The 24749-nt window shown below is 32.0% G+C and overlaps 1 protein-coding gene across 8 annotated transcripts in view; it reads right to left on the bottom strand.

The window, feature by feature from the left end:
- The window catches only part of Ca-alpha1D (Ca[2+]-channel protein alpha[[1]] subunit D), a 438304-nt gene that overhangs the window by 56229 nt on the left and 357326 nt on the right, over nucleotides 1-24749 (bottom strand). For 7 of the 8 annotated variants that reach the window (XR_012461446.1, XM_074138318.1, XM_074138321.1 and 4 more), the window contains one exon: nucleotides 23282-23389. The exons of the other annotated variant lie outside the window; for it this stretch is intronic. Coding sequence is in view for 6 of the 7 variants with exons in the window: in XM_074138318.1 (XP_073994419.1) it covers nucleotides 23282-23389 (108 nt within the window). In the remaining variant the exon portion in view is untranslated. The remainder of the gene's footprint in view (nucleotides 1-23281; nucleotides 23390-24749) is intronic. 8 annotated transcript variants of the gene reach the window in all.

Genomic DNA, 24749 nt, shown 5'->3' with positions numbered 1-24749 from the left:
AATTAACTATATAATATTTTAACTAAAAATTAATACATTATTCTAAATTTAATTGTTCCATGCTCTCTACCATGCACATCATGCTTTGAAATTATCATGTAATTAACAGATTTTTTCGCAAGCATAAAAATTAATTTCTAAATAATTATATTTATAGGCATAAATTAAAAAATATTTTGGGTATTATAATTTTATTATATGATCTGTGAGGGTAACTTTAGAGTATAATAACTCTAAAAAAAAAACGTACTTCTTTGTTTGCTTAGTTGCTATGTTTGAATTTGGTATGGGGCATGGAATAAATCTATTGAAACTAAAAGTAATAGGCATTCTTTTATTGTGAACGCCTTAAGGGGTATTCTTGTGGTGGTTTTTATTATATTTTTTTATTAATTTAAGAAAAAGGAACACCCTGATTATCTTTGGAAGTTTTCCAAAACACTTTGGAAAGTGACTTTTTATGGTGTAGAAAAGGGAAATCAGTCTCCTCGTCTCATTTCTGGACAATTGCCGTCGATGATGACTGAAAACAAGATTGGCACTTTTGGGAGTAAAAGAAATTTGCTTAAATTTCTATAAGTGATTCTAGTAGGGACCTGGGTTACATCCTGTTTAGCTGCAGGGGATGCTGAACGCAAGCTCACTGAAGCATCTTGTCCTGCAGGTATTTTTATCAACCCTCTCTTCCAAAAAAAAAGTCACCAAATTAATATTAAAACAAAAAAAACTAACTGAGAAATTCACAGCCGTATCTGACAGCCAATAGCATTTTACCAGTCCATATAGTACCAAATCTGGGATACTAAAATCACAAACCTTCGTCAAATTAATGTAGAACTCTTGTCTTTACACAACTACGACCAAAACTTTGGCTATACTTGTAAAATATTAAATACATTGTAAAGTTTAGAGAAATTTACTGTATTAATATTTTTCACCCAGTGAAAAACTGTGAAGTATAAGATCATAAGAATATGTTTTGGTATAAGCCTAACGTTAACAGTACTTTGAACAGTCCCCCAATAATAGTAACTTAACTTTAGAAAATATCTAAATAAATAAAATAAAATCTTTAATAACCAAGGTGTTCCTTTTCTGTATTAAAAATAGAGTGTATTATTTATGTTTTTTAGAGAGATAAAATATCTTTCAAAAGTTGTGAAATATTCAAAACAAACAAAATCATTAGAAATTAATTTAAAATGCGCAAAAAATCTTGATATATTAAATTTTGTCGCGCTACTTAGTATTTAAATTGTTTTATTTTGCTTATTAGTTGCCATTATTTTGATTTTGAAATCATTCTTACAAATTTGCATTAATTTATTTTCTTTTAAGTTAGTGAATACATGGCTTAGTGGAAGATTGTATAAATTATTTGGATTAAGTACTCACGGGAGATTTATCTTAATGATTAAGTTTAAATTTAGTGTTCAATTTGGATACCAATGCCGATTTTTCCTTTCTCTCTGGCAGCCCAATATAAGGCAGACATTTTTGTTTTTAATCCTAATTTGAGGCAATGTCAGTCAGAATATGGCTGAAAGAGTACAGCCTGAAAGAGGCAATGTGTACTGAACTAGGTAGAACTGCCATTGAAAATGTAAAAGAATCGCCTGTTTTTTTTTGTTTTTAATAATTTTTTTCAGGCAGAGTTAAAAATTTGGGGATCTCCCACTAATGAGTCCTCGCTCATCTAGCATTTCTTCCTGGGGACAGGACTAATTAGTGCATCTATTAAAGCTTCCAGAGCCGAAAATACTATCATCTTCATTTCCGTGAATTCCCTGCAGTGACTCCATTTTTTTTTTTTTACCGATCTAAAGCCTTTTTGTGGATTTTAAAGCTTTACAGTTAGTTCTTAGATCTTTTTTCAAATCTTTCTCAAGCATTTGTTAGAGCTGCAATCAATTTACTACTCGTAAATATCCAATTATTAACAGGAGTACAGAACTCTTGGTACAATTGTATGCTTTTAGAATGCGCGGAATACTCATGGAACGACAGAAACGTCTCAATTATTTGTAGTAAGAATGGGGAAAAAAATTAAAAAGGTAGAAGTAGTATGATTTCGCCGATTCTGGGTCGAAGTTTTGTGCAGCAGGAAGTGACGTCACATGGCATCATAATGACGTAACAAGACATACCCCTCGCCCAAATTTTGTGATCCAAATGGATGAGGGGGTTAGGGGGATGTCAAATGGATACTGAAACAAAAGACTTTCTAGTAAACGGTAGGACAAACTCTTTTACCGATGGCCACATCTTTAGGGCGAAGCGGGTTTACTAAAAATTCGTAATTAACCAATCATATTCATCGCTAAAATATTTACTAAAAATTACTTGAACCAATAATAAGCATTCTTAAAGAATCAGTCATTTATCAAATACATTCTTTAAACAAAATTTGTTTATTTCTTTGTATTAGAGCTCAATTATTGACTTTCAATTCGAACACAAGTTTAAGCTTAAAAACTGAAATGACCTAATTTCAATTAATTAAAACGCGCCTCTAGTTTTCTTCTGAATAAATAAAATGAAGTAATCGCCCATTTAAGGCGGGGCTTAACGTCTAACTACCAATTAGATGTCGTGGACAGGGGGGGGGCGGAAGCTCATACTTTACTATAAACAATTTTTTTCTAACAAATAAAAAGTAGTCATACGCGGGATTCGATCCGGTGATCTCTCACCTTGCAAAGGTTAGTCCAACACTCGTCCAAGATTTCCTTTTAATATCTAAATAAAACTTACGAATTTGTAAGAATGATATTTGTGCAAAAGTTTTTGTATTTTATATAAACAAAAATATGTATATTATGATTTATAATTTGTAGAACTTAAATTGTTTCGGTTATTTTTTTTTTCTTTCTTTTTAACCCGATTTTTCTTAAATTGTATTTTTGTTTTCAAAATTATCTTTCTACACACTGCATCGCCATGGCATGCTTCAAGTTCGATGCGAAATCACTGTGGCAATGAGTTCAAGCAGAATTTTTGTTTAAGAATTTGTACAAGGAAAAAAAATAAAAAAATAATAATAAATGACAGAATACAACTCATATTAAATGTGAATAAAAAGACAACAATCTCCCCTCACAATAAATTAATATATATATATATAATATAAAGGTATAAGATTACAATTAAAAAATATTTAAAGAATTATATAGTTTTTTATTCTATTCATAGCTGCTAGTACACTAAATTTAATATGAGTTGCTAACGTTTTTGAAGCTCGTGCAAGAATACTAAATTCGGCCTGATTTAATTTAAATATTTTATTGTTTAATTTAAATAATAATAATAATAATGATAAAAATAGGTTTGGGCAAGTCATTTGGGATTTAGTTGAACCCAAAAGTGAGTAACAACACCTTTCTGCTCAGAGCTAGCTCCTAAGGGACCAACTTGAAAGGGTACATTAACTTGCCAAGTTTATCCTGTTACTAGATTTTTATAGGTACAGATTCACCTGTCACTAAAAAGTCCTATTATATTTTGGGACTAGATATCGGGAATTAGACTTGAGAAGTCTCAAGTTATGATAACTTGGATGAGAAGTAGCTTATCTTACCCCTTGAAAAGAAGAAGTGCTTGGTTTTTTTTAATTACGGACTCAATTCTTTAATTTCCATCAATAACCTAACCTCAATACAATAACTATAAAGAAATACCAATAAGTTTTTTTAAATACTTATTAGCCACTAAAGCCACCATGTTTTTAAACAATAATTTATGGTAACAGAATTAGTCGGCAACACTTCATTCTATTAACTAAAAGGATTGGGAGGATGTAGATAGCAATAATTATTCCTATATTAGAATGGCGGAATGACAAAGGTGGGGAAAATAACTAGATACCAGGATTGCAGATAGAAATAATGGAGCTCAACCACTTCTGAGACACTGCAAAGATGAAATAGTGTCCATATTATGTTTAGCTCCTATTTTTAAACGTTTACAGGTATGTTAACCTCAATCTTAGATCATTGATGGGGGGGCCCAACATTCCATCATTTACTAAAAATTTATGGGAGAAATATAATAAAAATTATAATAATAATTAGTAAATTTTTTTTCATTTTTTTCTCTATCTGATTTTAATTATTTATTTGTTCATTCTTTTTTTTACTTTTTCTTGATAAAGTTACCTTGAAAAGTTGGACTCCTATGACCGCAAACATGAATTGTAGAAGATATGTTACCAGCATGATATTCCCAATTGTCTTTATCGCAACAATCACGCATTTCACTACGTACTATAAAGGAAACAAACAGAACATCCGGACAAGACTCTATTAAATACCATAATGTTGTAGGAAATAAAAAAAAATAATAATGTTCATGTTGGGAATAGTTTTTTGATTGAGTACATTTTTTTCTTTTTTCATGTGGATTTCTAACATGCATGTGGATTTCGGATTACAAGACAAATTCTTTCCATCCAGGGGCGGATTGAGCGGTTATTTGTTGTATAATTTAATATTTTATGAAATCAGAAAAAAACAAGGTCTCAGATTGTTCCAAGAATAACCTAGAATTCTTATCTAGTTCTAGGATTCCTATTTTACCATAAATACTGAAGAAGTTTAATAAAGGATTACTTCAGTAAATTGAAATCATCAAGGATTACAGTCAGACTGCATCATCACCTCCCATGAGCAAAAGTTGCCGCCTTCCACTACTGACTCTTTGTCTTCTACAGGGTGTTCAGCATAAGACTATCCGTTACTTCGAGAGGCGATTCTGGGCATCATTTGCAACAACAAAAATCCATATAAACTATGGCTCAATTCTGCTCCGTTTTATAGATATTTTTAATTTTATGTTTTTTTCAAAGTATTACTACATTTTCGCAAACAGTTGTCTATATTTCTCAAACTATTATAGCTGCAGCAATTTCAATGAGCTCATTAGAAAGAAGGTTAAATTTCCTTTTAAATAAGCTAATTTATATTCCAAAATAATAATATCAAGTGTTTCACTTTGTGGCCCAAACATAAGAAATAGTAAGTTTCTAATTTTTTCCCAAAAACTTTGACTTCATTTTTCTCAAAAATATTATATAAGTTTAAAACGTGCGTTTTTTAATTAACTAAAAAATAGCACACAGTTCTAAACTCGTTAATCGAAAATCCGTTCTTTCGAAATTGGTACCTAACCCACATTTAACCATTTAATTGAATATAGTTCTTAAATTAATTAATTATTAAATTCCACGATTGCAAAAAATGGTACTGGATTTCATGTTTCTGATCAGTTATATTCTTATGGTAGGTGAATTCCTTTCATAATGCAGACGCTGTTTTGAGGCCTACTTTTTTGCAATTAATCACAGATTTCTGCATCAATTTTTAAAATAACCCCAATGCATTGTATACCGTTCGAAAGGTGATCGTATGTAGATGTTTTTCCTGAATAGTGCACGGTTTTTTCATATAAAATGTTTTTGAGAAAAATGAAGTCAAAGTTTTTGGAAAAAATTAGAAACTTGCTATTTCTTATGTTTGAGCCACAAAGTGAAATACTTGATATTATTATTTTGGAATATAAATTAGCTTACTTAAAAGGAAATTTAACCTTCTTTCTAATGAGCTTATTGAAATTGCTGTAGCTTTAATAGTTTGAGAAATATAGACAACTGTTTGCTAAAAAGTAGTAATACTTGGAAAAAAAACATTATATTAAAAATATCTATAAAACGGAGCCGAATCAAGACATAGTTTATATCATTTAGACTATGGTATAAGGGCATTTTGCTAAACAGTAAAAGAGTTCAGGATCTAAATCGGGTTTCTCACCTGCGTCAAATTGTGAATGTTCAGCATTGACGTAACAACCAGATAAAGTGAAAAACTGCGGAACAAGTGAATTCTATATTCCAAGAAAACATCAATGACTCCGTTCTAAAGTTAATATGAAATAGTTTTTGAAATAGACGCCTGTTCAATCCGCCCCTTTTGTGTTCCAAGTTACAGAAGTTATTCCACATAAATTTTTATCATTTTTTTTGGAAGCAAGGAATAAGGTAATATTAAGATATGTTCCACAATTATATAAGGCTTAAAACCAATTATTTCCAATCATCTTACGCCAACAGAATTCCATTATTGTTTTTTTGGCACATCTGGTCAGATAAATGAATATAGATTTATGGATTAAAACGTGAAAAATTATTTCACTTCAATGACCTTAAAATACAGTTAGCCGATTAATAAAATATAATAAGCCGATTACACTTTCATTTCTTTGTTTTGGCGTCTTCTTCCTGTGCCTTATCCAAGCAGCCAAGTGTTAGTTCAAGAAACAAGATAAAGAAAACTAAAGAAACAAAATAAAAATATAAACAAAATTGTGGTTGAAAACAAATAAATAAATAAAAATCAACTTGCTTAAGTTTTAATTGGCAACAAAATTGTAAAGCGAGGATTTTGGGGTCAAGGGATTCCAAATGAGAGGTTTACGTATTTTGTTTCAATGATACAACAGTAAAATGTTTTTGGTTGTTATTTTCATACACTCATTGTATTCGTCTATTCATTTCCATTTTTCTCATATTCCAGTTTTGGTTAAACAAGATCAGTTTAATCAAACTCAATCAAGATCAAGTATCTGTGATTAGTTCCCCTTACTCAATAACTTATTTAAAAAGGTTGATTACATTTGCTTTTTGGTAATTGGCATAACTCTAACTTAAAGAAGAACTAAGTTCAAACTAACTGACTGGTCCATCGTAATTAGTTCAAAATTGTATTACAAAACAATGGCCACCTTTCCATTGTAACCCAATAATAATATTAGCTTTTATCTAAATTATTTGGGCCAAACTTAAAGTGCATGTTTGTCAATTTATCTCCCCTTTTAGCCGTTCTAAGTGATCATAAAGTGCATTCTAAATTTTGAGTTTGCACCAGAAATTCTCGTTTTCAAGTTCACCTGAGGAGCAAATTTTTTTGTACTTTCTATTTTTAGGTAAGAAAAGTATTTACGATCAAGGAAATAGGAGTCACTTGTATACGGAGGAGAGGGCCGAAACTTCAGGAAGGTGATTCAGCAGCTCAAATGCAACAAAAAATATTCTATTCACTTTGGCCTGATTCTCAATAGTGTCCAAGATATTTGCATTTTAAACTTTTACGTCGATATTCGCGTTTTTCCCCATAAAAACGGCCGTAACTTTTCTATCCTTTATCCTACAACAAATCTACTTATTCCAAACGAAAGAGCATTAAATTTCCTATAAATATAGTTAACCCAGAGCCTCAAAAAGTTTCTTATAAACAATGAAATTCTTACTTTCATGTCTAAAAAATTTGTTCTCGATAGTTTTGTTAAAATTTTCAACTGCCATTTTTTCAATGATTAATGAATCAAGGAGTCACCCAATTACAGGAAAACTAGTGCATTTATTGAGCTTCAAGACCATATGGATGTTTTGGTTTTTAATAAAACCCTATCCCGAACAGAGGGGTGTAAATGCAGAAAACTGGGATGTTGCGTAACCGACTTTTTCGCTGATATCAAATTATTAATTCACTCGTATGTCAATTTTGTGGAGAAGGAACAAAAAGAAAAGTAGCCATTTTAGTTTTTAACAATTATTATTTAATAAAACGGAAGTAAAAGATACAGTTAATAGGATAAAGGATAGAAAAGTTACGGCCGTTTTTATGGTAAAAAAAACGGGAATATCGACGGAAAAGTTAAAAATGCAAATATCTTGGACACTATTGAGAATCGGGCCAGAGTGAATAGAATATTCTTTGCTGCATTTAAGCTGCTGAATCACCTCCAAAAGTTTCGACCTCTCCTCCGTCTACACCCTGTATAATTAATTAATAAATTTAAATTTAGGTTATTAACAAATACTGCATTGAATTAATTGAGCTTATAGATGGTTTATGCACAACTAGGACTTCATATAACTGAAATCAAAAGATTCTTCAAATGGAATTGTGAAAAACTGCTCATTTTTTTGTAAAAAATATTTATAATTTTAATAGAATAGGGCCGTTTATTTCATAATTTCTATTGTTTGCGATGAGCTTGTTTGATATTTACAAATAAATAAATAAGTAAAATAATATTTAATGGTAGAAAACAAAACTCTTATTATTGTAGGGAAATAATTACGGCTATGAGAGACAAGTATACACAGTTTAGAGAGAGGATAAGTAGAAAGGACACTATTTGCTGACAACCCGCTTTATTCAAGAAAATAGAAGCAGACAGGCACATAAGTAAAAATCATTAGGCCAATTCATATCACGAATGCTGCCAATAGCTGGGTCGTCATAGATTTGGGGCTTACAGCCACTACCCTTATAATCTAAAAAAATTACAATAAGCTTCTAATTAAATCGATAATTGTCACATTTCTTAAACGATTTCTGGAACTATTTGGGATTAAAAATCAAAATTGAAAGCTTAAAAGAGATCGATTCTTTTGAAAGAATGTCCAAAGAGATTTTTCCTTCCTTTTATTTCGCGTTATATAATTGATTACGTAAGGTTTTTTTAAAAATCTAATCAAAAGCAAAAGGAAAACTAACTAAATTTCCTTTCTTCTTGTTTTTCCTCAATAAAAAAAAGCTTTTCTGATTTAAAAGAAGAAAATTACTAATTAAATGAGATAAATTCTCATTAAAAAAGATGTTAATAGTCTCACTGTGCTCTGGATGGAAAAATTTGTTCTATGTTCCGTTATTCACAGGCGCAGTGGTGCACTTAAAATTGATGAGCTAGTCAGTAACATTTCAAGAACCGAAAACTGAATGCAGATGAACGACGAACCTTTATTTGGGCGAGTGTGTCTTTTTTTCTAGATTATTTTATCCAGAGATGAATACATTTTAAGAACCTCTTCAATAAAATGTTTTAATTTTCTTATCTAATATTTAAAATAATAATTATAATGATTCTTACCTGGCCCTGTAAATAATTTAGTATTACACTATGTAAGGAAGAGTGCTTCTATGATATTCCAAAATGAAAATCCGTACTTTGACATTTATTAAATTAGAAAAAAACAAAATATAATTTTGATTTTTTACACACTTTTTCAAAAATTGAAATAAATGAAGAAATAATGTAAATATCTATCACTTCCTAAAAATACCACCAAATACCTTTTTTTTTCAAAAACCTAAATGCCATGGAACTTGCTACACAATTGCAACAATTAACTAGATGTAGATAAGAGATAGGGCCATCTTTAAGAAATAATATTGTAGGTTAGTATTGCAAAAAAAGTATGTGTGGATTAGGCTTTAGGCTAATTGCTTAAAGTAAAGCATTGCCTATTTTATTTTTTTTTTGCACAGTTCAGCTTCCTTACGTCTGCTCACTCACTTAATTTTGAGCAATACTGCTTGAGTGACACTACCAGTTTAAGAAGCTATGTGGAGGCAGACTCAAGTATTAGTTTACCTGAATTGACAGCTTCAAAATATACAGGTTGTTCACTTTGAGAAGGCTCAAATGTATTTCATTCTTAAATGGATGATCTGAGCGTAAAATGGTAGAGGAAAAATTTGTTGCCAGTCTGTTTGAACCTTTAAAAAAGTATTAAACCGTAACAGAAGTAAAATTATTTTTTAGCCATTTTGTGTATGCTTGAGAACATCTAAAGCTCTTAACATTTGATTATTGCTTAGAAAATCACACGGAAAACTACTTATTTCCCGAAATTAGGAAAAATACTAGCTTTACTGCCTTGGCAATATTTTCAGTAGAAAGGGGATGAAAAAATACATAAAAATGACCTATCACGTGCTCTTCTTTCTCTTTGATAACAAGTTAAAATACATTGAAATATGATTAATAAAAATACCAGATTTTGAAATGGCCTAGCACCTTTAATTTTGAAAATATCGAATTGCGGTTTCCGGTTTCTTTCATAACATTTTGTACTCTTTAAAACTGTGTATATGAAAATGGGGGTCAACTGCGAACCCTTACTTTTGGTCGCGCGTCAGCCGCGTATGCGGGCAGGAATCTAAAATCAAGTCTCATATTCTGAAACTAGAGGTGACGGGCCGCAAATTTTTCCTCTACCATTTTTTGCTCAGCTTTACCGTTTAAGCATGAAATGCATTTGAGCTGTCTTAAAATGAACACCCTGCAGATTTGATAATTTTGTTTACAAGTTCTTTGAAAAGACAGGTTATTTGTTAGCTTGGACTGCCCAGTATCAGGTGATACTATTTTGTCATTGAATCTCAATGACAGAAGAATTGGTGGGTGTCCTAGACTCTAGGACAACCATAGTCTTTCCCAGACAGAGTTAACGGTAACAATCATTCGTGTTGATAAGATCATAAGATTGGGTATCACTAATTCTACAGCCCAGCTTTTCACAGAAAATACAGGTGACCCTACCAAATCTTCTTCAACTCCTAGCTCAGAACGGCCAAAATGCTACTTTTTGGGAACGCATCTAAAGAGACTGATGATCAGAAGGTCAATAAATGCAAAAGAAAGACACACATACTAAATTTCTATGAAACAGGTAGACGCCATCTTCCACACACCACACCAAAATAAACTGCACAATGGAACCTTACAGTTCACGATATTTTAGTGAGCCCATCTTAGAAGCCACAAAGTGTAAGCCCTAAAAGTATCTGAGGCCCTCCTTCCTAACAAACACTTTGCCTTCTAAACTGACATACATCTCTAGCTAGAGCAGCCTTGCAAATTTGTAAAAGCATGGTCAAACATAAGCTTTTAAGTCTAGTGAAAAGCAAAAGGCTAGTTGAAGGTTTATGAGGGGATTCCCACAGCACTTAGCCCAAAATGCTGCGCCTCGTTCTTGTCTCTTCATCGCAACAGCAGCGTTAATCGCTCGACAAACTTATTTTTATTAATTGATTGATCTGTTCGTTTAGAGACAACAGTTTACGCAGCAGAATCTGTAGTAGCTATCCAGAAATTATGAATTATCTTCATAGAAGATACGTTTTTATAGAGAATTCATTTGTAGCGGACAAAATTTTCTAGCCTTATCTTTCCCCACATGTTTTTAACACTAACACGACACAAATTTACGAAAAAAAACGCAATATATTTGCTAGTGTACATAACCTAACCTAACATAACATAACACAACCTAACATAACCTAACCTAACATAACCTAATCTAACATAACCTAACCTAACATAACATAACCTAACCCAACTTAACCTAATATTACAGAGTTCTTAAATTTATTTAACTCATATTTATTTACGGGTTGAACTAACTACAGACATAACATTGCAAATCGCTATAAAGAAAACTAGTCGCAATGATTTTTGGTAAATAAATTACAAAATTTTATCAATCATTATAAACTTATCATTATTTTATTTTTATTATTATTATCATTACTTTGTATAGTTTTACCTAAATGTTTCTATATTAGACACAGGTTTTCTAGCACCACTTTCAAACAAAATTGCCTGCTCGAAAATACACATAATAGAAACACTAAAGGTGACGATTTTTTAGTTTCTATTGGGAAACTTGAGTTGCAATAATTATTCCTATATTAGAATGGCGGAATGACAAAGGTGGGGAAAATAACTAGATACCAGGATTGCAGATAGAAATAATGGAGCTCAACCACTTCTGAGACACTGCAAAGATGAAATAGTGTCCATATTATGTTTAGCTCCTATTTTTAAACGTTTACAGGTATGTTAACCTCAATCTTAGATCATTGATGGGGGGGCCCAACATTCCATCATTTACTAAAAATTTATGGGAGAAATATAATAAAAATTATAATAATAATTAGTAAATTTTTTTTCATTTTTTTCTCTATCTGATTTTAATTATTTATTTGTTCATTCTTTTTTTTACTTTTTCTTGATAAAGTTACCTTGAAAAGTTGGACTCCTATGACCGCAAACATGAATTGTAGAAGATATGTTACCAGCATGATATTCCCAATTGTCTTTATCGCAACAATCACGCATTTCACTACGTACTATAAAGGAAACAAACAGAACATCCGGACAAGACTCTATTAAATACCATAATGTTGTAGGAAATAAAAAAAAATAATAATGTTCATGTTGGGAATAGTTTTTTGATTGAGTACATTTTTTTCTTTTTTCATGTGGATTTCTAACATGCATGTGGATTTCGGATTACAAGACAAATTCTTTCCATCCAGGGGCGGATTGAGCGGTTATTTGTTGTATAATTTAATATTTTATGAAATCAGAAAAAAACAAGGTCTCAGATTGTTCCAAGAATAACCTAGAATTCTTATCTAGTTCTAGGATTCCTATTTTACCATAAATACTGAAGAAGTTTAATAAAGGATTACTTCAGTAAATTGAAATCATCAAGGATTACAGTCAGACTGCATCATCACCTCCCATGAGCAAAAGTTGCCGCCTTCCACTACTGACTCTTTGTCTTCTACAGGGTGTTCAGCATAAGACTATCCGTTACTTCGAGAGGCGATTCTGGGCATCATTTGCAACAACAAAAATCCATATAAACTATGGCTCAATTCTGCTCCGTTTTATAGATATTTTTAATTTTATGTTTTTTTCAAAGTATTACTACATTTTCGCAAACAGTTGTCTATATTTCTCAAACTATTATAGCTGCAGCAATTTCAATGAGCTCATTAGAAAGAAGGTTAAATTTCCTTTTAAATAAGCTAATTTATATTCCAAAATAATAATATCAAGTGTTTCACTTTGTGGCCCAAACATAAGAAATAGTAAGTTTCTAATTTTTTCCCAAAAACTTTGACTTCATTTTTCTCAAAAATATTATATAAGTTTAAAACGTGCGTTTTTTAATTAACTAAAAAATAGCACACAGTTCTAAACTCGTTAATCGAAAATCCGTTCTTTCGAAATTGGTACCTAACCCACATTTAACCATTTAATTGAATATAGTTCTTAAATTAATTAATTATTAAATTCCACGATTGCAAAAAATGGTACTGGATTTCATGTTTCTGATCAGTTATATTCTTATGGTAGGTGAATTCCTTTCATAATGCAGACGCTGTTTTGAGGCCTACTTTTTTGCAATTAATCACAGATTTCTGCATCAATTTTTAAAATAACCCCAATGCATTGTATACCGTTCGAAAGGTGATCGTATGTAGATGTTTTTCCTGAATAGTGCACGGTTTTTTCATATAAAATGTTTTTGAGAAAAATGAAGTCAAAGTTTTTGGAAAAAATTAGAAACTTGCTATTTCTTATGTTTGAGCCACAAAGTGAAATACTTGATATTATTATTTTGGAATATAAATTAGCTTACTTAAAAGGAAATTTAACCTTCTTTCTAATGAGCTTATTGAAATTGCTGTAGCTTTAATAGTTTGAGAAATATAGACAACTGTTTGCTAAAAAGTAGTAATACTTGGAAAAAAAACATTATATTAAAAATATCTATAAAACGGAGCCGAATCAAGACATAGTTTATATCATTTAGACTATGGTATAAGGGCATTTTGCTAAACAGTAAAAGAGTTCAGGATCTAAATCGGGTTTCTCACCTGCGTCAAATTGTGAATGTTCAGCATTGACGTAACAACCAGATAAAGTGAAAAACTGCGGAACAAGTGAATTCTATATTCCAAGAAAACATCAATGACTCCGTTCTAAAGTTAATATGAAATAGTTTTTGAAATAGACGCCTGTTCAATCCGCCCCTTTTGTGTTCCAAGTTACAGAAGTTATTCCACATAAATTTTTATCATTTTTTTTGGAAGCAAGGAATAAGGTAATATTAAGATATGTTCCACAATTATATAAGGCTTAAAACCAATTATTTCCAATCATCTTACGCCAACAGAATTCCATTATTGTTTTTTTGGCACATCTGGTCAGATAAATGAATATAGATTTATGGATTAAAACGTGAAAAATTATTTCACTTCAATGACCTTAAAATACAGTTAGCCGATTAATAAAATATAATAAGCCGATTACACTTTCATTTCTTTGTTTTGGCGTCTTCTTCCTGTGCCTTATCCAAGCAGCCAAGTGTTAGTTCAAGAAACAAGATAAAGAAAACTAAAGAAACAAAATAAAAATATAAACAAAATTGTGGTTGAAAACAAATAAATAAATAAAAATCAACTTGCTTAAGTTTTAATTGGCAACAAAATTGTAAAGCGAGGATTTTGGGGTCAAGGGATTCCAAATGAGAGGTTTACGTATTTTGTTTCAATGATACAACAGTAAAATGTTTTTGGTTGTTATTTTCATACACTCATTGTATTCGTCTATTCATTTCCATTTTTCTCATATTCCAGTTTTGGTTAAACAAGATCAGTTTAATCAAACTCAATCAAGATCAAGTATCTGTGATTAGTTCCCCTTACTCAATAACTTATTTAAAAAGGTTGATTACATTTGCTTTTTGGTAATTGGCATAACTCTAACTTAAAGAAGAACTAAGTTCAAACTAACTGACTGGTCCATCGTAATTAGTTCAAAATTGTATTACAAAACAATGGCCACCTTTCCATTGTAACCCAATAATAATATTAGCTTTTATCTAAATTATTTGGGCCAAACTTAAAGTGCATGTTTGTCAATTTATCTCCCCTTTTAGCCGTTCTAAGTGATCATAAAGTGCATTCTAAATTTTGAGTTTGCACCAGAAATTCTCGTTTTCAAGTTCACCTGAGGAGCAAATTTTTTTGTACTTTCTATTTTTAGGTAAGAAAAGTATTTACGATCAAGGAAATAGGAGTCACTTGTATACGGAGGAGAGGGCCGAAACTTCAGGAAGGTGATTCAGCAGCTCAAATGCAACAAAAAATATTCTATTCACTTTGGCCTGATTCTCAATAGTGTCCAAGATATTTGCATTTTAAACTTTTACGTCGATATTCGCGTTTTTCCCCATAAAAACGGCCGTAACTTTTCTATCCTTTATCCTACAACAAATCTACTTATTCCAAACGAAAGAGCATTAAATTTCCTATAAATATAGTTAACCCAGAGCCTCAAAAAGTTTCTTATAAACAATGAAATTCTTACTTTCATGTCTAAAAAATTTGTTCTCGATAGTTTTGTTAAAATTTTCAACTGCCATTTTTTCAATGATTAATGAATCAAGGAGTCACCCAATTACAGGAAAACTAGTGCATTTATTGAGCTTCAAGACCATATGGATGTTTTGGTTTTTAATAAAACCCTATCCCGAACAGAGGGGTGTAAATGCAGAAAACTGGGATGTTGCGTAACCGACTTTTTCGCTGATATCAAATTATTAATTCACTCGTATGTCAATTTTGTGGAGAAGGAACAAAAAGAAAAGTAGCCATTTTAGTTTTTAACAATTATTATTTAATAAAACGGAAGTAAAAGATACAGTTAATAGGATAAAGGATAGAAAAGTTACGGCCGTTTTTATGGTAAAAAAAACGGGAATATCGACGGAAAAGTTAAAAATGCAAATATCTTGGACACTATTGAGAATCGGGCCAGAGTGAATAGAATATTCTTTGCTGCATTTAAGCTGCTGAATCACCTCCAAAAGTTTCGACCTCTCCTCCGTCTACACCCTGTATAATTAATTAATAAATTTAAATTTAGGTTATTAACAAATACTGCATTGAATTAATTGAGCTTATAGATGGTTTATGCACAACTAGGACTTCATATAACTGAAATCAAAAGATTCTTCAAATGGAATTGTGAAAAACTGCTCATTTTTTTGTAAAAAATATTTATAATTTTAATAGAATAGGGCCGTTTATTTCATAATTTCTATTGTTTGCGATGAGCTTGTTTGATATTTACAAATAAATAAATAAGTAAAATAATATTTAATGGTAGAAAACAAAACTCTTATTATTGTAGGGAAATAATTACGGCTATGAGAGACAAGTATACACAGTTTAGAGAGAGGATAAGTAGAAAGGACACTATTTGCTGACAACCCGCTTTATTCAAGAAAATAGAAGCAGACAGGCACATAAGTAAAAATCATTAGGCCAATTCATATCACGAATGCTGCCAATAGCTGGGTCGTCATAGATTTGGGGCTTACAGCCACTACCCTTATAATCTAAAAAAATTACAATAAGCTTCTAATTAAATCGATAATTGTCACATTTCTTAAACGATTTCTGGAACTATTTGGGATTAAAAATCAAAATTGAAAGCTTAAAAGAGATCGATTCTTTTGAAAGAATGTCCAAAGAGATTTTTCCTTCCTTTTATTTCGCGTTATATAATTGATTACGTAAGGTTTTTTTAAAAATCTAATCAAAAGCAAAAGGAAAACTAACTAAATTTCCTTTCTTCTTGTTTTTCCTCAATAAAAAAAAGCTTTTCTGATTTAAAAGAAGAAAATTACTAATTAAATGAGATAAATTCTCATTAAAAAAGATGTTAATAGTCTCACTGTGCTCTGGATGGAAAAATTTGTTCTATGTTCCGTTATTCACAGGCGCAGTGGTGCACTTAAAATTGATGAGCTAGTCAGTAACATTTCAAGAACCGAAAACTGAATGCAGATGAACGACGAACCTTTATTTGGGCGAGTGTGTCTTTTTTTCTAGATTATTTTATCCAGAGATGAATACATTTTAAGAACCTCTTCAATAAAATGTTTTAATTTTCTTATCTAATATTTAAAATAATAATTATAATGATTCTTACCTGGCCCTGTAAATAATTTAGTATTACACTATGTAAGGAAGAGTGCTTCTATGATATTCCAAAATGAAAATCCGTACTTTGACATTTATTAAATTAGAAAAAAACAAAATATAATTTTGATTTTTTACACACTTTTTCAAAAATTGAAATAAATGAAGAAATAATGTAAATATCTATCACTTCCTAAAAATACCACCAAATACCTTTTTTTTTCAAAAACCTAAATGCCATGGAACTTGCTACACAATTGCAACAATTAACTAGATGTAGATAAGAGATAGGGCCATCTTTAAGAAATAATATTGTAGGTTAGTATTGCAAAAAAAGTATGTGTGGATTAGGCTTTAGGCTAATTGCTTAAAGTAAAGCATTGCCTATTTTATTTTTTTTTTGCACAGTTCAGCTTCCTTACGTCTGCTCACTCACTTAATTTTGAGCAATACTGCTTGAGTGACACTACCAGTTTAAGAAGCTATGTGGAGGCAGACTCAAGTATTAGTTTACCTGAATTGACAGCTTCAAAATATACAGGTTGTTCACTTTGAGAAGGCTCAAATGTATTTCATTCTTAAATGGATGATCTGAGCGTAAAATGGTAGAGGAAAAATTTGTTGCCAGTCTGTTTGAACCTTTAAAAAAGTATTAAACCGTAACAGAAGTAAAATTATTTTTTAGCCATTTTGTGTATGCTTGAGAACATCTAAAGCTCTTAACATTTGATTATTGCTTAGAAAATCACACGGAAAACTACTTATTTCCCGAAATTAGGAAAAATACTAGCTTTACTGCCTTGGCAATATTTTCAGTAGAAAGGGGATGAAAAAATACATAAAAATGACCTATCACGTGCTCTTCTTTCTCTTTGATAACAAGTTAAAATACATTGAAATATGATTAATAAAAATACCAGATTTTGAAATGGCCTAGCACCTTTAATTTTGAAAATATCGAATTGCGGTTTCCGGTTTCTTTCATAACATTTTGTACTCTTTAAAACTGTGTATATGAAAATGGGGGTCAACTGCGAACCCTTACTTTTGGTCGCGCGTCAGCCGCGTATGCGGGCAGGAATCTAAAATCAAGTCTCATATTCTGAAACTAGAGGTGACGGGCCGCAAATTTTTCCTCTACCATTTTTTGCTCAGCTTTACCGTTTAAGCATGAAATGCATTTGAGCTGTCTTAAAATGAACACCCTGCAGATTTGATAATTTTGTTTACAAGTTCTTTGAAAAGACAGGTTATTTGTTAGCTTGGACTGCCCAGTATCAGGTGATACTATTTTGTCATTGAATCTCAATGACAGAAGAATTGGTGGGTGTCCTAGACTCTAGGACAACCATAGTCTTTCCCAGACAGAGTTAACGGTAACAATCATTCGTGTTGATAAGATCATAAGATTGGGTATCACTAATTCTACAGCCCAGCTTTTCACAGAAAATACAGGTGACCCTACCAAATCTTCTTCAACTCCTAGCTCAGAACGGCCAAAATGCTACTTTTTGGGAACGCATCTAAAGAGACTGATGATCAGAAGGTCAATAAATGCAAAAGAAAGACACACATACTAAATTTCTATGAAACAGGTAGACGCCATCTTCCACACACCACACCAAAATAAACTGCACAATGGAACCTTACAGTTCACGATATTTTAGTGAGCCCATCTTAGAAGCCACAAAGTGTAAGCCCTAAAAGTATCTGAGGCCCTCCTTCCTAACAAACACTTTGCCTTCTAAACTGACATACATCTCTAGCTAGAGCAGCCTTGCAAATTTGTAAAAGCATGGTCAAACATAAGCTTTTAAGTCTAGTGAAAAGCAAAAGGCTAGTTGAAGGTTTATGAGGGGATTCCCACAGCACTTAGCCCAAAATGCTGCGCCTCGTTCTTGTCTCTTCATCGCAACAGCAGCGTTAATCGCTCGACAAACTTATTTTTATTAATTGATTGATCTGTTCGTTTAGAGACAACAGTTTACGCAGCAGAATCTGTAGTAGCTATCCAGAAATTATGAATTATCTTCATAGAAGATACGTTTTTATAGAGAATTCATTTGTAGCGGACAAAATTTTCTAGCCTTATCTTTCCCCACATGTTTTTAACACTAACACGACACAAATTTACGAAAAAAAACGCAATATATTTGCTAGTGTACATAACCTAACCTAACATAACATAACACAACCTAACATAACCTAACCTAACATAACCTAATCTAACATAACCTAACCTAACATAACATAACCTAACCCAACTTAACCTAATATTACAGAGTTCTTAAATTTATTTAACTCATATTTATTTACGGGTTGAACTAACTACAGACATAACATTGCAAATCGCTATAAAGAAAACTAGTCGCAATGATTTTTGGTAAATAAATTACAAAATTTTATCAATCATTATAAACTTATCATTATTTTATTTTTATTATTATTATCATTACTTTGTATAGTTTTACCTAAATGTTTCTATATTAGACACAGGTTTTCTAGCACCACTTTCAAACAAAATTGCCTGCTCGAAAATACACATAATAGAAACACTAAAGGTGACGATTTTTTAGTTTCTATTGGGAAACTTGAGTTGCAAAATAAAATAAAAAAAAGGAATCATGCCATTTTATCTTTCTGTCTTAAAATTTACCCTTAAACATTTTTAATTTTGACTGAAAAAAAAAAACAAATGTAATATAAGGAGAACGTATCACAAAACACAATTAAACAAAAAATAAACTCAAATAAAATAAACTCAAAAATAAAATAAGTGATAAAATAAATAAAAAGAAAAATGGCAAAAAAATAAAATGCGATTGTCATGCATTCACAAAACCACTCATAAATCTGGAATCCAGAAAATAACTGGAATATATATTGCTTTTCAAATTCGTTCAGATCTTTTATTGTGAAGTATGAATAAATATATCCTTATGTTTATGCAATTTTATACTTAAAGATATTTTACACTTAAATATTTTATACTTAAAGATACAGCGGTAACTGCCACAAAGCAGTATCCATGACTGAGGCATTAAAAAATTGAAGTATCAGGGGATAAGAAAATCGCTGGAGGGCCATGATAGTGTGTTCCAAGGCTATATAAATATGTCGCCTAGCTCTTCTTAGTAGGATGCATTTTTTTTTTTTTTGCAAGTTTTGACAGGTGCAAAGAATGCAAGCGTTTGGTTTTGTTATTTGAACAAAATAAGAAAGGATGGTCTAAAGAAGTTGGTAAACCAGGTTTATTGACTTTCTGGAATGGTAAACTTTCAAGATATACTTGTGAGGTTCGGCGGAGTCCCTGGGGTGTCTTTCAATATTGTACGTAAACTGATTGGTGTTTCTAGGGAAGGTATCTTGTGGGTTTTTTTTTTAGGAGAGTAGTGTTTTGGGAGAAAAGTGCCACGTTAATTTGGTTCAGATAATTAAATTTTACATTTCTTGCATTTTTCTGGATTTTTAACATATCTGGGAGTCCACTGAATCAGAAATTTGGTTTTTACAAATTGATCTAGAAAGATCAAATTTGCTAAATCTTTAAAATACTTTCAGGGTGCCCATCAAAGAAGATTTTGGTCAATTAGTCAACTGGAAAATGTGGTTTTTATTGAACAGATTTCTAATAATTTGAAGTGATTTGCTTTAAAATTTATTACACACGAGCAGAAATGAAATTGAAGCCTTTTCCAGGACGTTTGAGCCGGCCGGCTTCGGAATCATTTCATCAGTCTTGCAGGGCAAGGAATCTTTCGTCATTTTTTAAGCTCTACCCAGTATGTAGAGATGATTAGGGCACTGCAAGCAGAAGAATTTTTTTTTGACATTTTGATTCAGACTTGATGTTTTCTGACATCAAAAGGTTTTTGGAAGCTTACTACGTTAGATGGAAGGCTATGTCGCAAGCAACTGGGAATTCTATGGCAAACTGAAATAGCCTGAAGCTAATCTGGATGCCAGGACACAAATGCACAATACTAGATAGAAAACAGGCAGATGTTAGAGCAAAAGGAGGAGACTTGGTGGATTCGCTAGAGTCCTGAACCTTTCTGCTATATCTCGTGCGAGGTCTGCGCCACTATGGGAGCAATCTCACGATTGTTTAATAAAAATATGGTACGATCTACCATGCTGCACATTATCAAAGAATTTTTACATAATAGTAGAAATCTTCGGAGATGCTTCAGAGATATTCATTCGGATTCTTCAGAGATAAGATCTTATTTTCGGAGGAAAACTTTTGAGTCCCATTTTCTGAGTTCCTGTGACACGTCACTCACTACCTCACTCTTTACCTAGTTTCTCTAAGAAAGAAGTGTAGTAGAGACTTTATTAGTCAGTAGATTTTAAAGCGAGTGGCTGGTAGCCGTATCCTCGGCGGTCTAAAAGATCTATTATGGCTCCCCAAAGAATCCCGGATCTGTCCTAGGATGTAGGTAGACGTTTGTAAAGTATAAAATGTGTGAATGAAGTAAATTTGTCTGAAACCGGTCTAGAAGTTCAGAAGCAAGCATATTCTGATGGATGAAATATTTGATAAGAATAATTAACCTTCGATGTCCCATGTCTGTACATTATAAGGTTAGAACTTGTTTGCATATCATTCAAATACTTTGAATCGAGTTATGGTTGTTGATGGCAAATCTGATTTTATTAATTTATTTCAGGTAAAAGCGGCATGGGATGTCTTCTAAACTACCTAAACGTGCAGTAAAACTTATCATTTTTCTTTTAAGCCTACTTTTCAGACAGTCATTAATTATAATGTAGTTCAGTGGGGCTGAAAAAGAACGGTCTTCCTCCAATAGTGTTTTTCATTATATGTTAACGAAAATTGCATAAACACAGAATTTAATACGACCATTGATTTTATTTATTTTTATTTTTTAAGAAAGTAAGGTAACAACAGGCAAACCGTTAGTTATAAGTTTGGCCACAGCAGAATGCAATTCTCGCTGGAAAGTTTTTGTACTTATTTTGTAGATTTTGTATCTTATTTTAGAGGGATTATGCCATAAAAGAAATAAATCATTCGCATTCACAATACACCTCTTTGGAGAAGGGAAGAATCTAATTTGTAATGAAACATAACTAGGAAAGTAGGTCTGGAAAATTGGGAATTACTAATTTATACATTTGGAATGTTAGAATGAACACTTTAATAAGAGATTTTTGCAAAATGTTGAGATTACTCCAAATATGAGTGCAGAAACGCGAGTTTACTTGGTCTACCGATAGCAGAACTGAGGAAGAGGTAAGATCCATGGCCAGGAATACGGCAAGAATCACAATGTCTCCAACTGGACATTGCATCGCCCCACGACGATGAATTGTAACAAAGACGCCTCCCAGGTGACATTGAAGCCAGATTGAGAGCACTGTATTTGCGTACGTACCCTAAGCCAGTGTGGGATAATGCTGGTAGACCCGAAGATTACAGAATAGCTCTAGATGGACCATGGTGATTTCTGGCCAGGTTTTCAGCTCACTAAGAACCTGAGGTATTTTGAGAGGCTTTGCCCAATGCTGGGATTATATTTAATAATTGTTTCTGTATGCATGAGGCCCTAAAAATTCTGCTTGAATACTTATTTTCATCCATTTTTCACTGTTCTAAATCCTTCAGGACTTGGGAGTAATGTGGCGGCAGGTTACCATTACCGTTGTGGTACACTTTTACGATATAGCGAAACTTCTCATAAGTGCAGCCATAAAAGGATGCACAATAAGAGAGCACTCAGATAACCATTGCACATTTAGGAATGCACAATGCATTGCATCAAGGAAAGAATTTTTTGGGTGGTAAAAGCAAAAAAAAAAAAAAAAATAGCACTGCACGTACTGTGTGACAATGTGAATACCATCTCTTCGATATAGAAAAACTTCTTGCATTCAAGAAGTCTTCTAAAATCCACAGTCAGACAGTGATAATGCTAAACCAACAGAGTAGACTGGCGTTTGATCAGTTTTAAATTTATCATCAATCACGTTTAAGGAAAATGTAAAAGTTGAAAACAAAATTCTATAAACGAACCTGATGAACAAATCTTTGAGAAAGTTGATGAAATAGTACCGAAATCGGACAGAAAATTAAACTGACAATCATTCTATGATGGATAGATTTGTTATAAATGTGGATAAGTCCGCAGTGATGGACTTATTCTTTCATTTTATCCATCATACGTATCCCTGACCGGTTTCGGACTGAGGAACATTTCGTGTAGAGTTTTCGACTTATTTAGCGTCTTGCACTAAACTTACTGAATGCGGACTTGCTGATTAAATTGTCTAGTTTAACTCTGAAATAGGTGAAATAATTAAAGCTCTTGGTTCAAATTATAGAAGAAACAGGTAAAATGATTGTAATTTCAGACTTGTTAGTACACGATATTTTGTAGTCGTTTGTGCATCATACATGGATATTAGATTTTTTTTGTTTTTTTGTTTAAATTTATTTCAACAACAGAATGCAACGAGCACTTCGCTTATTAGGAACAAATACAGGGAATTAGGTAAAAGTCAATGCATTTTTATCCAGTTTACATTTTTTTTAAACGGGATATTTGCTGGTTTTTCTTTCGTTTATTTATTTTTTATTATTGGGTCCTAGACCAACACCTGCAGGGCATTTGTAGCCGTGTTACCTTGAATAATTGTACTCCTATGACTGCAAACATGAACTGTAGAAGACAGGTGACGAGTACTATGTTGCCAATTGTCTTCACTGCTACTATTACACACTGCACTACGTGCTAGAAATGATTCCAACAATTGCAGAATAGTCTCCAATAAAATGATATGTTCATTATAAATTTATTTATTTTTTACTACCTCTTACTAGCAGTAAGAGGAAGTATGGAGATCGTATCGAATTTATATCAGCATCCCTGAATCTATACAATATGCTTGATTTATTTTTTTTTTCTTAAATAAAAAACGTAATTTTGTTTTTTAAATATTAGTTTAAACTAAAAGATTTTGAGATATATTTTCAGAATATGATAGGTTGATTGAAGAACTTAGTATGAATTCGAGAAGAAGAAGCATTTTTAAAAATCCAATCAGAAAGCTCATATATTATTATTTCCCATGGATTTCTAGAAATAAAATCTATCCTAGCTGAATGTCCTGCACGGTAGCATCTCTAGCTCTTATCCTGGACATCCCGGTACAATCCACTATCCACTTACGCTGATGATACCTCAATACTTCGTGACCCCTCCTATAGTCATTCAAAATATGCAAAACCACCTCTTTCTAATAATAATAAAAAAAGATTCTTTATAGTTGAAAAATTAAAAGTTAATTAATGCACATAAATAACATTTACTCAGAGACGACAAAACTGCCTTGACATGCCACCATACGACTTGGAAATTCATACATATGATTGAAAAGACAAGAACTGAACAGAAGATACAGTCAACGGAAGCGGTTTTTACGACTAAAATCCAGTATGATCACAAATTCAAAACTGACAATCAACAAAATCACTTCTTAAGTTGGATATGAATGAACGGGACCGGACTATTGTGAACTGTCAAGCCATCAGATGTCTAACCCCGTTGTGAGAAGTGGATGTAGCCAATTCTTCAGTGATTTTCGCATCCTAACAATATTTATTCTGGCAATCCAAGCACTAAGTTAGATATGTAAGGTCTTTTAGGTTGCAGTGAATTTGTCTTTATAGCAGTTAAGGTCTTTCAGGTTACAGTGAATTTGTCTTTATAGCCGTTAAGGTCTCTTAGGTTACAGTAAATTTATCTTTATAGCAGTTAAGGTCTCTTAGGTTACAGTGAATTTGTTTTTATAGCAGTTAAGGTCTTTTAGGTTACAGTGAATTTGTCTTTATAACAGTTAAGGTCTTTTAGGTTACAGTGAATTTGTGTTTAAAACAATTAAGGCGAATTTGTCTTTGTAGCAGTTAAGGTCTTTTAGGTTACAGTGAGTTTGCCTTGATAGCAGTTCCCTGTAAACTCTATAACAAATGATTGACAGCTGAAAGTGGTAGGCTCCATAATAAGCATGTCTCCAAAACAGGGAAAAGTTACCAATACACACGAGAAAATTCTCAGTTCTGCGGTACTACATGGCTAGGAGACTTGCATGTTC

The sequence above is a fragment of the Rhodnius prolixus genome, unplaced genomic scaffold, assembly GCF_049639745.1.
Source record: "Rhodnius prolixus isolate KJV_2025 unplaced genomic scaffold, Rpr scaffold_11, whole genome shotgun sequence".
Classification (NCBI taxonomy): domain Eukaryota; kingdom Metazoa; phylum Arthropoda; class Insecta; order Hemiptera; family Reduviidae; genus Rhodnius; species Rhodnius prolixus.
This window is presented reverse-complemented; position numbering and strand designations above follow the sequence as displayed.